The 15,128-nt window shown below is 46.5% G+C and overlaps 1 protein-coding gene across 2 annotated transcripts; it reads left to right on the top strand.

Moving 5' to 3' along the window:
• Positions 1 to 392: 392 nt before the first annotated feature.
• On the top strand, positions 393 to 9,048 carry LOC310829798 (keratin, type I cytoskeletal 19-like). Of its 2 annotated transcripts, none has more exons than XM_083708757.1 (8): positions 393 to 1,132; positions 2,600 to 2,682; positions 3,330 to 3,486; positions 4,189 to 4,350; positions 5,114 to 5,239; positions 6,287 to 6,510; positions 7,517 to 7,902; positions 8,788 to 9,048. In XM_083708757.1, exons 1-8 carry the CDS (start codon positions 473 to 475, stop codon positions 8,811 to 8,813), a joined length of 1,824 nt encoding a protein of 607 aa, XP_083564883.1. In that variant the 5' UTR covers positions 393 to 472; the 3' UTR covers positions 8,814 to 9,048. The 2 variants fall into 2 exon arrangements, with proteins under 2 accessions (XP_083564883.1, XP_083564882.1); XM_083708756.1 differs by having other exon boundaries at positions 7,514 to 7,902.
• The last annotated feature ends 6,080 nt before the right edge of the window (positions 9,049 to 15,128 follow it).

Here is a 15,128-nt window from a genome sequence, read left to right as displayed (position 1 = left end):
GAAATCTTTGAGCACCCCTACTTCTGAGTGCTAAGGAAGAACAAGACTTTTATTTCTTTTCAGATTAACACAGACACTTGGTGGCTGCCTGTTCTTCACAATTGATGTGTTCATGATGGTTGATGGGTTGGAAACAGAGCAGCTTCAAGGTGCAGGATGAAAGGAAAATCTGATGATGATGCATCTCCATCCTAGCAACACATCGCCAGAGAGTGACAAAACCCCAGGCATGCACTTGATTGCCATAGATAGCCTTCAAAAACCCCTCCCTTTGGCAGATAATTTTTTTGGCATAAACAATGAGATTGGCAAATGCCCTGGGAGGGGCAAGGAACACCCATTGTGGCAACACCCAAATGGGAAGTATAAGTAGGGATCCACTGGGAAGAATCATTTGCAGTCTCAATCTCAAAACAGGCTGTGCAGCTGAACTGGGGCTTTTGTAGGGCTTAGATTCTCCATATCTTTCACTATGAGTTGCGGTGTTAAGGGTGGTGGCGGTGGAGGCAGCGGTGGCGGAAGCTGCAAAATCATTGGTGGTGGAGGTAGCGGCGGCAGCAGCAGCGGCGGTGGCGGTAGAAGTATCAAAATCACAAGCTCATCCTCCAGGTCCTCCAGAGGGTTTTCTGGTGGTAGTTATGGTGGAGGAGGATCCAGAAGTGGCTATGGAGGAGGAGGTTTCAGCAGTGGTAGCTGTGGAAGGATAAGCAGAGGGAGAATAAGCTATGCTGGCAGCAGCTATGGCGGTGGCTATGGTGGTGGTTATGGTGGCGGAAGCTATGGTGGTGGAAGTTATGGTGGTGGAAGTTATGGTGGTGGAAGCTATGGCGGTGGAAGCTATGGCGGCATGGGCTATGGCGGTGGAGGCTATGGCGGAGGCAGCTACCCATTCAGCAGTGGCAGCTTCGGTATTGGCGGTGGTGAGGGAGGCCTCTTCAACACCAACGAAAAGTCCACCATGCAACACCTTAATGACCGCCTGGCTAATTACATAGATCAGGTGAAACGCCTGGAAGATGAAAATGATCAGCTTGAGGTCTTGATCCGAGAGTGGTACCAGAAGCATGGAACCATAGCTGGACCAAGGGACTACAGCCAATATTACCAGCAAATTGACCAGCTCTACAATGAGGTATGCTATTTTGTTTTGAACAAGTACTACAAGGCTTTAGGGATGCGGGTGGCGCTGTGGTCTAAACCACTGAGCCTCTTGGGATTGCTGGAAGGTTGGTGGTTCGAATCCCTGCGATGGAGTGAGCTCCTATTGCTTTGTCCAAACTCTTGCCAACCTAGCAGTTCGAAAGCACGCCAGTGCAGATAGATAAATAGGTACCACTGTGGCGGGCAGGTAAATGTTGTTTTCATGCGCTTTGGTTTCCATCATGGTGTTCTGTTGTGCCAGAAGCAGTCTAGTCATGCTGGCCACATGACCCAGAAAACTGTCCGTGGACAAACGCCGGCTCTCTTGGCCTGAAAGTGAGACGAGCATCACAACCCTCATTGATGTAACCGTCCAGGGGTCCTTTACCTTTTTACCTTCAAGGCCTTGGATTTCTTTTTTTAAGAATGCTTCATCCTGTCACCAAGATGAGAGTTAGTGGCTAGGTATAACTTAAACCCCTTGTAAATGACATGGTCATGCTTACTGCCTGGGATGAGGCACCTGCTGTTTGAAAAAGCCATGTGCATCATGGGCAGCCAACATGGTGTTCTCAATATGCATCCAATCATCCCTGGCCATTGGCCATGGTGGCTGGGGATGTTGGGAGTTGGAGTTCTACCATACCTAGAAGGCACCATGCTGGCCACCCCATTCTATAACCTTTGCTAATTCAAGCAAGCTTGAGTATTCACCAATTACTCTAGGCAACAATGCATACCCAGTCTATACCCACTGCCCCTCTCATCATTAGAAATGAATGAACAGCAAACATATCAAGATCTGCCCAGAAACTACGTCCCCACCTGCAGTAGACCTTCAAAGCAGTATCATACCACTTCTTCATGGCTCCCCTTGAAGAACCGAAGTTTGCAAGGGCGTTGAGGGTTGTTAAGGGACCCCCCATTCTCCTCAGAGAACTACAGTTCCCAGAGTGGTTTAACAGCCAATATTTCATCCCAAGGAACTCTGGGAAATCAGGCCTTGTGAGGGGAATAAGAGTCTCCTAACAATTTCTAAATCCCTTAACGTACTACAGTTTGAAGAGGTATAATATTGCTTTGAATGCAGAGTGCAGACAGGGCCCAGTTCTAGTAGACAAGCCAATCTAAGTCAGTTCTAGGTAGATGAGACGCTGAGCCTTGAGATAATGCCTTCCAGAGACCTTTGAGACCTCTGATCTATAGACCATGTTGTGGTGTCTCGCTGGTGCATGGACTTTGAGATTATAATTAATATCGCCTTTATTAATTATTGCTGTTGTGAATGTTGCGACTTGACTTGCAAACCAGTCTGTGCTTTCTTATGAAGAGCAGTATGTTAATGATACAACACAACAAAACACAACACAACACAATCAGCATGGTGTTTTATTACATTGTCATCTCCGACAGACTGAAGGAATTAAGCATAAACATGTACATTCCCCTCTTTTTCCAGCTTATTGGTGAAACAGATGATTACAACAAAATCCTTCTGAATATTGATAACACCAGGATGACTGCTGAAGATTTTAAAATGAAGTGAGTATAACTCTTCTCACCTACTTTCCTCAGACGTAGCTGAAATCTATATCCCTTTTTTTCTTCAAAGAAACTTAAAGTGGCTAATGATAGTGCAAATGGGAAATGGAACCTGTGACAAAATGATTACAGGTCACAAAACGCCTTTTCTTCTATTCCAAGACCCTAGGTTTTCCATTCCCTTCTCCAATATTTGAACAGCATCCCACGGCCAATGAGCGTTCTCTGTCCCATCCCAGAGGGCTTTCTCTTTGAAAAAAGCTTGACAGTACCTCAGTGGATGTATTAACCTGGATTTCCATGTGCCCAGAGCAGATTTCAATCCACCCTACAAAATCATCAAAACATAAATCTAACCAAACAGGTGGAGTTCAGACCCAGGTAGCAACATCTGAAGCTGCTGTTTACCTTTGGCCATCTTTTACAATGCAACCTGTTTCGATTGGCAGCAGCTGTCCAGCATCTCAGGCATTGGACTTGAGATCTTCTTCTGCATGACCTTCTGCATGGGAATAAAAAAATCATGCTTAATCCATAGACATGCAATTAACCCAGGCATGTAATTATGAGACATGTGATAAGAAAAGTAACGTTTGTGAAGCCTGCCAGTCACTGTTCTCCACCCTACCTCCTTTCCTGTGCATTAGGTACCAGACTGAATTAGGTCTCCATCAGAACGTGGAGGCTGATATCAATGGGCTGCGCCCCCTCTTGGATCAGCTGACTCTTGCCAAGTCTGACCTGGAGATGCAGTTTGAGTCTCTGAGAGAGGAGCTGATCTGCCTCAAGAAGAACCATGAGGAGGTAATACAGATATCAAACAAACAATGAACAAAAGGAACTTCCTGTGAGGGTTTTTCAGGGGGTAAAAGGTAGCAACCAACAATTTAGTCTGGGGTGCAAAATGTGAATGCATTGTAGGGTACCAGAAATGCTTGATATCTGTGTCCCTACAGATATTGTTGGACTCCAACTCTCGTCAGCTCCACCCACCACAGCCAATGCTCAGAGATGATGGGAATGGTAGTCCAGAAATATTTCTGGAAGGCCAGTGGTCCCCCACGCCCACTTTTCAGCTCTGAGGGAGATTCAACTGATCAACCCTGGCTTAGCTTGATTTAAGGATCCCCCATGCAGGAAGGTTCCCTGCAGTTCCTTTCATTGGCCAGTGCTGAGTGTTAGCAACTGAATGTCGTGAACTGCCCTGAGATCTAGGGATGAAGGGTGGTATACAGATTTAATAAACTATAATAGTAACTGGGCTGAATCCCTTACTGACACTCCTCAAGTCCTAGTTTCAGGGACCTGCTGATGCCTTGACTGAAGGTGGCCCAATTTTTTCCCCACCCCTCCTCTATCTGATATTTAATAGAGCCATTCTCAAGACACATTAGCAGAATTTCATGATTATTATTATTTAAAAAAAAGGATTGTGGGGGATTTTTTGTGGAGGGGAAGAGGCAGATTTCATTTCATGATGTGTTTTCCTTCCCCCTCCCCTTGCAGACCCTGAGAGGCCTGAGAAACCAGCGTGGTGGCGATGTGAACGTTGAGGTGGACTCTGCCCCTGGTGCGGACCTGAAACAACGTCTTGATCAGCTCAGGGCTGAATATGAAAGAATCATCGCAGACAACCGCAGAGAGGTGGAACAGTGGTACGAATCCAAGGCAAGTGGTCTCTCCAGTGATTAGAAGTTATATGACAGCAGATGAACTATATCCACCATACTGAGAGGAACCTGGGTGACAGGCTTAATCTAAGGGGGGGAAGGGGGTTGATGCTAGTAGCTGGGGTGCGTTTAGTAGATTGCTCCCCAACTGTCCACAGCTCTTGTCATAGTTAAAAAGACCATTCTAGGGCCAATGGAAGCGATCTGAAGAGTGTATGAAAAATGTGAGCTGAAATAAGGGGAGCAAGTTTAAAAGGTAATGAGAGTCCTGCAGGTTTAGATGTTCCTCACATCCCATTTCCCACAGCCAGCAACTTCTGGGAAGCCTATAAGCAAGAGACGAAGGCCAAAGGGAAAGTTTGTTGCCACCAGAAACTGGCTTTCACGGTATACTGCCCCATATAGCTGTCATGGAGGATGCCCAGGGCTTGGTGTTTTCTAAGAGGTGGGGTGGAGATAACCCAAAAGAGAAGGAAGATAAATTACTCAAGAGGGGTCATGGAAAAAGCCTGATACACAATTCCTACTGGTGATAGTGCGCTTCGGTGTTGATAGGACACAGAGGCATGAGAATCAGCCATGTTCTAGACACAGGGGTGGAAAGTATAGTTGACAACACTGCCCAGTATTATGTGTTGACCTGTGTAGTACGATCCTTGGCTTGTCCTCTCATGTTATTGACATTCCCAAGTTTGCTGTGTGCCTCCCAGTAAGAAGCAAATGGTCCAGCCAGTCAGAATATCTTCCTTTTTGTCTACTAGATGGAGGAGGTTCGCCAGCAGGTCAATTCAAGTGGGCAGGAGATAAATACCGGCAACCAGCAAGTCTCAGAATTGAGACGAGAATATCAGACCCTGGAAATCGAGCTGCAATCCCAACTCAGCATGGTATGTGGTAACATATGCCAAAGTGATACATCTGGGTGTTTTCTTTCTTAACATCCGCTAAAAACATGGTATTGCATCAAGGTATAGTTGTTTCTTACCTTTACCCTCCCCACACCCTGTCCCAGCAGAGGAATGAAAACGCAAGGTGTAAACAGGACAAATGGACAGCAGCTTTATTAACATAATGAGATAATGAGCAAAAAGAGCAAACATATTAGCTATATAAGTTAACAGCCGTGCGGTTCCCTGCAAACTAGGGAAATAATTCTCCCACAGTCGACCTGGCATAGCCAAGTCAGGCAATTCCACCCTAGCTCCAAGCGACAGGTGAATCAGCTGGCTGGTCTGTGCTTGCCCTCACCTGTTCATCCACAGGGTGCCTTGAGAAGGCACCTGGCTGCCCCATGCAACCATGGCTAGATACCCCCAAGTTACGTTGAGGTTTCCAAACTCCAAGGAGAGCTCTCCTTGCCAATGAGCTGGGATGGCTTGGTCAGACAATTTCTTGGTTTGCACCTAGGGGTGGAAGGACCTGTCAGCATTGGTTCTCCCTATTTCTCTGCTTTTCAGTAATTTTGTTCAGCAATCTGTGCTTTAAAAAATATCCTCATGAAAATTCACCATCATTTCAATTGCAATTCTCCCCCCCCCCATGAGCACATTTTTGTATGTACACATTTTTGCATTTACCCAAATATAATGCTTTTTTTGGTATGTTATTTTGATGAATATCTTCATTTTTGCCCACACTTGCCCCTAATACATGCATTTTTTTAAAAAAATAAACACTAATTGAGTACTGCATTGCAATATGTGGAAAAGTGTGAATTCTGAACGATACATCTTGTTTCAGAAAGTGCAGATTTGATAGATTTGCTTCTAAATGAGACCTGGATTGAATTTCTCTCCCATCTCTATTTGCACCATCACTTGTTCTTCACGACTGCTAAAGCGGGGCAAAGGTGGGAATTGCCAGAACCTGAAAAATGGGTAGGATGGAGCACCATTCCTGAAGGTCATCTCATTGTTTTCCTTCCCTCTTATCAGATCCAGTCTCTGCAAAGCAACTTGGCCGACACAGAACGTCGGTACAACATGCAGCTGCAACAGATTCAGGTCATGATTGAACCAATTGAATCAGAGCTCGGCAGCATCCGATGCGAGATCGAGAGCCAGAGCCAGGAGTACCAGCTGCTCCTTGGCATCAAGACTCGCCTGGAACAGGAGATCTGCCAGTACCGCCGGCTGCTTGAGGAAGGACAGCAAGAAATGTATGTTGACTATAGGCCATATTGGGGGTATTAGTCCACTGCTGCGAAAACTCGCCCACAAACAATAGAGAGCCAAAGAGGGACTGCCCTACATGCCAGGAACAAATAAAGGAGGGATGGAGGGACCACCTACAAATGATGCTTCCAGGCTCTAGAGCACTCCAGAATCACTTCTTCATTGCAAACATCCCAGTACTGTAAATAAAAGAACTGAGTATTTCTGTGAACCCACTTGCAGCAAAATATTGCCAAGAAGAGACTCATAGGCCTTCTAGAGCAGTGTTCTCCAAACTTGGGTCACCTGCTGTTTTTGGACTACGATTCCCATCATCCCTGACCACTGGTCCTGCTATCTAGGGATGATAGGAGTTGTAGTCCAAAAAGCGCTGGAGACCCAAGTTTGGGAAACTCTGTTCTAGAGCATCCAGGGGTCACTGACTTCTTAGAATATCCTAGAACAGCGGTTCTCAACCCCATGGGTCCCCAGATGTTGTTGGACTACAACTCCCATCATCCCTGACCACTGATCATGCTGGCTAGGAATGATGGGACTTGTAGTCCAAAAACAGCTGGGGACCCACAGGTTGAGAAACACTGTCCTAGAACATTCTGAACCAAGGCGGGAAATCAGGGATGGATAGGTGTGACGAGTTAAAAGTATAAAACTGCCTTATGGCAAATTGGACCACTAGCCCATCTGTGGCTCTGCAGATGTCGTTGGCCTGTCTGCTCCCATCCATCTTTGACCATTGGCCATGCAGGTTGGACGTAATGGGAGCCAAAGAACACTTGGAGGGCCCCATCCCTTATCAAGCCCAATCCTTTCTAGCCGGACTGGATAGCCTCCAAGGCCTCAGGCAGAGGCTTTTCCCAGACTAAATGAGGGTATTTGGCATGAGCATGGACGTTCCATCTACAAGGCATAGCCCATGTTATACGGTATATATATTTTCTTTGTGAAGTGGTTTGCAGTGTTCTTCATGGTTATGTTTCTGTTCCCCAGTAGCTCATCAGGAGGAGGAGGAGGAGGAGGATACGGAGGTGGCTACGGAGGTGGTAGAAGGGGAAGCATCGGCAGAATTGGCGGCGGAGGCATTGGCGGCGGCAGCATTGGCGGCGGAGGCATGGGCGGCGGAAGCATTGGCGGCGGCGGCGGTTCCGGTATTGGAGGAGGAAGCATCGGTGGAGGAGGCATGGGCGGAGGAGGCATGGGCGGAGGTAGCGGTGGCGGTACCTGCATCGGTGGAGGAAGTATTGGCGGCGGAAGTATCGGCGGCGGAAGTATCGGTGGTGGCGGCGGTTCCTGTATCGGCGGAGGAAGCGGTGGTGGCGGTGGACAAATGGGAGGAGGTGGCCAGAGCTACCCCATGCCTGTACAGCCCTGCAAACCAGGTAAAAACCTTCACAAGGGGGATTTTGATTCTCTGTGACTTCCCTTTCCTTCCTCGTTGCATCAGGCAGTTGGAATATTTGACCAGTAAGGGCTGCTCCAAATGCCATAAGGTCCATTTAGCTTTATAAGAAAAAAATGTGCCAAGCTTGGGGAGTGTTGCACATGCAAGCGTTAAGCACAAAGCAGCACTTGCCCACTGGATGTGTAGCAAATGAGAGGCAGATCACGCATCAGAATCTGTGGGCAGTTTGCCCGCTATCTTTCTAGGCGATGTGCCTTATCCTTGTGTTAGGGTAGGCTGTGGGAGATGATGGAAACCACATTGGGATTTAATCTAGAGCTGTGTAGCCTGTTCTCATGAGGGAATCTTCAACTGCACTACAATTAGACCTTGCATGCTCCATTTCTCAGTATGCTCCAAACTGGATTAGAAGAGGGAATAATCTTGTCCAGAAGACATTGGGGGAAGGGGCGGCAAAATAATTCTCTATATTTGTCTCACAGGTCACTTTCACATCATCCATCTCTAGCATGATTATACCACTTTTTAATGATCAAGGCTTCTCCCAAACAATCCCAGGAACTTTGATCTATTATAAGTTGTTAGGACACACTTTAAAAACTACAGTTCCCATGATTCTTTGGGGAAGTCATGGCTGTTAAGCTTGGCAGAAGAGTGCTTTAAATGGATGGTGTGGATGTGACCGCAGGCATTTTCATTCTATTAGAACAAAAGGCCAAATCTGTGCAGACCGCGCTGCATTTAGGAAGTAAGAAAGCAAGTTTCACATGCCGGTGTTGAATGTAACTTACACCTCAGTCTTTGTCATTTATGCATTCCTGTGCCCCTAAAGACTCACCTTTTCCCTTTTCTCTCTCAACAGTACACGGCAGGAAATCCTATGACTAACCATTTGTCCCTTGTCGTCACTCCAACTTCAAACCCACCAACTGGTCCCGCTGATATAGGAAGCGCACACCTGCCCCAGTGCCCCTTTCTGCTTGCTTGTTCCGTTCTTCAGAGGTCTTCCTTGCAGAATGTGTCTTGCTTTAGCTTGTTAGTGGCCAATACGTGACTTCTGTCATTGATGAGGGTTGTCTAATAAAGCTCCATTGCTGCTTGATGCAATCAGAAAAAACAACAACTTTGTGTCTCCTTGTTAATTGCACCAAGCAAGCATTTGATGTGTGCCTCCAAATGCACCTCACAATCTTAGCTAATGGTCAATTATACCAGGCTTACATAGTGGTGATATTTGAAATACTCCATTTCTTATACTAGATAAAAAAGGAGGAGGAGGAGAGAATTAGGTGGGCCATATCCAGTATGCATTGAATTGTGGGGCCACAGCAATTTCCTTTCTTTCCCACAGATATATACATTGCACCCAACAAATTCTTATTTTGGAGGTAGTGCTGCTATTAGCAAAAATGTTTCTTTATGACCAGACTTTCTGGAAACCTGATGGCAAGAACTTATCAGATCCAATATGTGGCGTTGTTTTCTTTCTCTCCCCCACCAAAGACCTTATGAATATATTTTGGGATGCTTCCCAAGTACCTAGTTTTAGAACACACACAAACACACAAAGCTGGAGGGTGCTATTTATCCATTTCATGTATGAATCACTTCCTACAAAACATCCCGAAGCAATTTAACAACAACAACAAAAAGCCATCAACAACGGAAACATATAGAAATGCAATTTCTAAGCCAATACAGTGGTACCTCGGGTTATAAACACCTTGGGTTACAAACACTTCAGGTTACAGACTCCACTAACCCGGAAGTAGTACCTCAGGTTAAGAACTTTACTTCAGGATGAGAACAGAAATCGTGCAGTGGCGGCACAGTGGCAGCAGGAGGCCCCATTAGCTAAAGTGGTACCTCAGGTTAATAATGGTTTCAGGTTAAGAACGGAGCTCCAGAACGAATTAAGCTCTTAACCAGAGGTACCACTGTACAGATAAAGGGTGGGATAAAAATCTCTGCTCAGAAGGCTTGCTGGGAGAGGTTGGTTGTCAACAGGTACCAAAAAGACAATAAAGATGGTACTTACCTGATATGTAAAGGAAGGGTAGGCAAGAGTGTTGGACTAGGGCCTGAGAGACCAGGGTTCAAATCCCCACTCGCCATAAAGCTCCCCCCCAAATAATATTTATTAAGTTTCCAACAAATACAACACATACTGAAAACCAATAAAACAAAAATTTAAAAAAGAAAAGAAAAAGAAAAAAGGCATAAAACAAATGACCAAAAATATAACCACAAACAGATAGGCCATAAAGCTCATTGAGTGGCCCTGGGCCAGTCACTGCCCCTCAACTTGACCTACTTAACAGGGTTGTTGTGGGGATTAAATGGGGAGCATGCGAGCCCTGTACTTGAGGTGGGATATAAATGCAGTAAGTAAAGAAATAATAGTGGGACAGTTCATCCAGCTCAGCTGGAGCTGCAGCCTATGGTAGATAATACAAAAAACACCTAAAGAGTGACACCTTCAGGACATAGCAGGTAAAGCCTCTTTCATAAACCCCATGGAATGTAGCGAAGGAAGCTTCTTTCTGCTGGATGTCAGGCGGACGAGACAGGCACGAAACTTCTCTTCCATATGTACGAGTGCCCAGTGACGATTTAGAGCTGCACATGAAGCAGTTCTCCACCAGGTGGCATGGCATGCATTCTCGCATCATGCCATATGTGTACACACACACACACACACAATGGCTACAGAATGATGATTGGTTCCTGAACACGATGGAAAACAGGAGGGGCGGGACAATGGGAGTGGCTAAAATCCAGAACGGTGTGCAACATTTTGTCACTGCTGGTCTCGCTTGAATGTTCTGTTTATTCCCGTCTGCATTCAGACACACTACTTCTGGTTGGTTGGTTGGTTTCACAAAAACACGTACACTGTGGGTCTCATCCCAACTAAGTCATCTTTACAGCAGACCCCTGGAAGTCAGTGGACTTCACTTAGCCATGCCTAACTTGAGTCCATGAATTTCAGCGTGTCTCCTCTGAGTTTGATTAAGCTGCCTACAACCCCAGGTTTGTCACTTCATATACTAACGAAAGCAGCAATAATCTCTCTCTCTCTCTCTCTCTCTCTCTCTCTCTCTCTCTCTCTTTCTCTATCTCAACAAATAAATAAATAAATAAATAAATAAATAAATCTTTATTGGTTTAAAATGCAAACATACAAACATACAAACATACAAGCACACAACAAATTAACAAGTTAAATACAAAAGGAAAAAAGAAGGAAAAAATGAAAAATGCAAACAGAAAGAAAGAAAAATTTGAAACAGAGACAAGAAAAAGCTAAAAAAGATAATAAAAAGACCAAAGATTTATATAACATTATATCTATCAATTTTTTTTTTTTGCAGAAAGCTTCCAATCTTTCTCGTTATACTTTTTCTGTTGTCATGGGAAAAGTCAGGGGAGTTTTAAATCAGAAAACACATGGAGAATCGAAAATATTTAAGGAATATGTAAGACTATATTGCAAAAATGATACCATCTTAGCAGAAATGGAATGATACTTGCGAACAATGGGTAACTGAAGTAAACATTTTAGTGGAATGTAAGAAAAGGGATATAAAACAAAACTGCGCGATAATACCATGAGCAGCAATAATCTCTCAACGCTTTGGAAACAAAGTGGCGGCGGCTTGTCAATGAGTTCAAAACATCATCCACATGTGAGAGGGCTGGCATCGGGGGGATAAGCATTGCGTGCCCAGGTGGACACCCCCTCCCCCAGCCCCGAGAGACCCACCAGAAGGAATAATGACTTGTGCCTACATGTTATGGAATTAAAAATTGGTCACAACTTTATTAAACCTTTCAGATGTAGGAAGACCTTGGCTTAGGCATTGGGTGTGTGTATCCCTCCCAGCCCCCCAGCCAGAGGGGGGGGGACTGGGGCTCTTCAGGGTGAATGGGATATAGGAGGGTGCACAGCAAGATGCTTGTGTACACTGGCAGCCCACCCCATATCCCCACAACGCAGGGGAGTTCACTGACAACCTTTCAGTGTATGGCCAGTGACTCCCATATACAAACCCCTTTAAGAGGGGACCCTGGAATCACTACCGCAGCGGGGGGGGGGTGAGTCACCACTTCACGCCCCCATTTAGGGAAGACAGACTAAAGGATTCCGCCCAAGGCTTAAAACCACCAAAGTTGTGACGAATTGCTACGGGGAAGGCAAAACCTGCCAATGCAGGGAAATTCCTTCCTGGCTCTTCAACAGCAACCATCAAAAGACCGTAGCAGTGCCTGCTGAACAGGAAGGAAAATGGTTAACCTGCAAACAAGCATTAGACAAAGGGAGGGTTGGGTAGGTGAAGCTCTGGATCCGACCGCAATGTTGCAGGCGGTTCTGCCTCCTATTTAAGCAGTCTGGCCCCGCCTCCCTGCAGGGCTGATTGGCTAACTGAGGTTTGGCAGGAACCTCCAATGACTAGCACAAGAAGGCAGGCCAGCCCAACCAGCTGGTGGGTCCCAAGTGGGCCTAGGCACTGAGCATGGTCCCAAAAAGGGTGCCCACAAAGGAAGGTGTGAGCGCTCAATTTACTACATTCACGAGGCAGTTTATTCTGTTTCCTCAACGTTTCCCTAATTGTTAATTCATGCATTATATGCAAGCTTTCACACGATGTGAAAGCCCCTTCCAGAAATATAGGGGGAATACGGTGCAATTTTAGCGCTCATTTCTGTGTTGTTTGCTTCCAGACAAAGCCCGTTCGCAAATAATATGGAAATGAGTGTAAAACATGTGCTGTATTCCGTTATATTTCTGGAAGCGGCATTTACATTTTGCGAAGGTTCAAATATAATGCGGAAATTAACATCCAGGGAAACAGCATGAAGATGGAACAAACGGTTGTGTAAGTGCAGCCATTTCTGGGCTTCTACCAAGATCCATAGACCTACAGAGGCACTTCCCCTTTTGAGCAGAGGTGTGGAACCGTTTTAATTCTGAGGGCTGCATTATCTCATGGCCTACCTTCCCAAGGGCTGTATGCAACTCGGGTGGGTGCGGCCAGAGGCAAATAATGGGAGGAGCAATGTATGCAACCCGGATGGGCGGGGCCAGAGGCAAATAGTGGGTGGGGTAATGCATGCAACTTGGGTGGGTGGGGCCAGAGGGAAATAATGGGAGGGGCAATGTATGCAACTAGGGTGGGTGGGCCAGAGGCAAATAGTGGGCAGGGCAACATATGCAACAATTAGGAGAGAACATTCCAGCCATGCAAAAGGCAGAGGGTTTTTCCCCCTTATTCACATGTACACACCATGTACGTATATCCCTCCATCCAGGTGAGCAAAGTTCAAGTTATCACAGTTCAAGAATACTTCTCAGTCAGGCAAAAGCCCTTAATGGATGTGTGGAGTCAGAATAATGATGGGGTGTAGCCACTGGGAGAGTTTTGAGGGTTGGATAGAGATGCTTGGAGGACCACATTTGAGGCCCCCCATCCCTTTACACACAGCAGCTCAGTCCTGCTTCTTCTCCTGCATGGAGTGGCAAGAGTGAAGAGACTTGGCAACACCTGGGCAGACTGGGCACAGAGGGAGAAGACTAGGGCAGCAATGCCTTGGAGAGGAATAGGGGGGTTGGAAGAAAAGGGGGTCCACTCCCCCAAAACCTGGAGCCAACACCGGTGTGTAATCTGACTCTGGATCCAGGACCATCTCTCCAACTTCCTCTTCTCTCTTGGCCTGTGTCTAGAAAGTAGTGTTGGGGGATGAGTGTTCAGACCCCTGGGCTCTCATTTGTGCGGTGCCTCAGGGTTCCGTCCTCTCCCCAATGCTTTTCAACATCTACATGCAGCCACTGGGAGAGATCATCAGGGGGTTTGGGCTGGGTGTTCATCAGTATGTGGATGATACCCAGCTCTACCTCTCTTTATAATCAGAACCAGTGAATGTTGTGAAGGTTCTGTGTGAGTGCCTGGAAGCAGTTGGAGGATGGATGGTGGCTAACAGGTTGAGGCTGAATCCTGACAAGGCAGAAGTACTGTTTTTGGGGGACAGGGGGCAGGCGGGTGTGGGGACTCCCTGGTCCTGAATGGGGCAACTGTGCCCCTGAAGTAGCAGGATGCAGCCTAGGAGTTATTTTGGGCTCACAGCTATCTATGGAGGCACAGGTCAATTCTGTGTCCAGGGCAACTGTCCATCAGCTCCATCTGGTACACAGGCTGAGACCCTACCTGTCTGCAGACTATCTCACCAGAGTGGTGAATGATCTCGTTATCTCCTGTCTGGACTATTGCAACGTGCTCTACGTGGGGCTACCTTTGAAGGTGACCCGGAAACAGCAACTAATCCAGAATGCGGCAGCTGGACTGGTGACTGGGAGTGGCTGCCGAGACCATATATCACCGGTCTTGAAAGACCTACATTGGCTCCCAGTACATTTCTGAACACAATTCAAAGTGTTGGCGCTGACCTTTAAAGCCCTAAACGGCCTCGGCCCAGTATACCTGAAAGAGCATCTCCACCCCCATCGTTCAGCCTGGAACCTGGGTCCAGCTCCGAGGGCCTTCTGGTGGTTCCCTCACTGCGAGAAGTGAGGTTACAGGGAGCCAGGCAGAAGGCCTTCTCAGTAGTGGCGCCCACCCTGTGGAACACCCTCCCATCAGATGTCAAGGAAATAAACAACTATCCCACTTTTAGAAGACATCTGAAGGCAGCCCTGTTTAGGGAAGTTTTTAATGTTTGAAGCTTTACAGTGGTACCTCAGGTTACATACGCTTCAGGTTACAAACTCTGCTAACCCAGAAATAGTGCTTCAGGTTAAGAACTTTGCTTCAGGATGAGAACAGAAATCGTGCTCTGGTGGCGCGGTGGCAGCAGGAGGCCCCATTAGCTAAAGTGGTGCTTCAGGTTAAGAACTGTTTCAGCTTAAGAACGGACCTCCGGAACGAATTAAGTACTTAACCCGAGGTACCACTGTATTCTGTTTTTAATGTTCTGTTGAAAGCTGCCCATAGTGGCTGGGGAAACCCAGTCAGATGGGCAAGGTAGAAATAACAAATTATTATAAATTATTATTATTATTATTCTCTCCTCCTCTGCTTCCAAAGATGAGAACCGTGATGATGACCTTTCACCTCTCTGTTGTTTCCAAGTTAGGCAAATGGTGGCAAATGAATGAGGGGCCTTCTGGGAAGAAGAGTAAGGCCTGGCAGTGGCAGACTTTGGGCT

Source organism: Podarcis gaigeae, assembly GCF_964106915.1.
Source record: "Podarcis gaigeae genome assembly, chromosome: 13".
NCBI classification, from domain to species: Eukaryota; Metazoa; Chordata; class Lepidosauria; order Squamata; family Lacertidae; genus Podarcis; species Podarcis gaigeae.
Note: the sequence above shows the minus strand (reverse complement) of the source record. Positions and strands in the feature narration are given on the sequence as shown.

What these genes read in the sequence shown, in the direction of transcription:
- LOC310829798 (XM_083708756.1), top strand. Translation starts at nt 473, where the DNA reads ATGAGTTGCGGTGTTAAGGGTGGTGGCGGTGGAGGCAGCGGTGGCGGA. An exon ending in GCTGAAGATTTTAAAATGAA is followed by an intron (nt 2,683 to 3,329) that starts GTGAGTATAACT and finishes CCTGTGCATTAG; the next exon opens with GTACCAGACTGAATTAGGTC. An exon ending in TGCAATCCCAACTCAGCATG is followed by an intron (nt 5,240 to 6,286) that starts GTATGTGGTAAC and finishes CCCTCTTATCAG; the next exon opens with ATCCAGTCTCTGCAAAGCAA.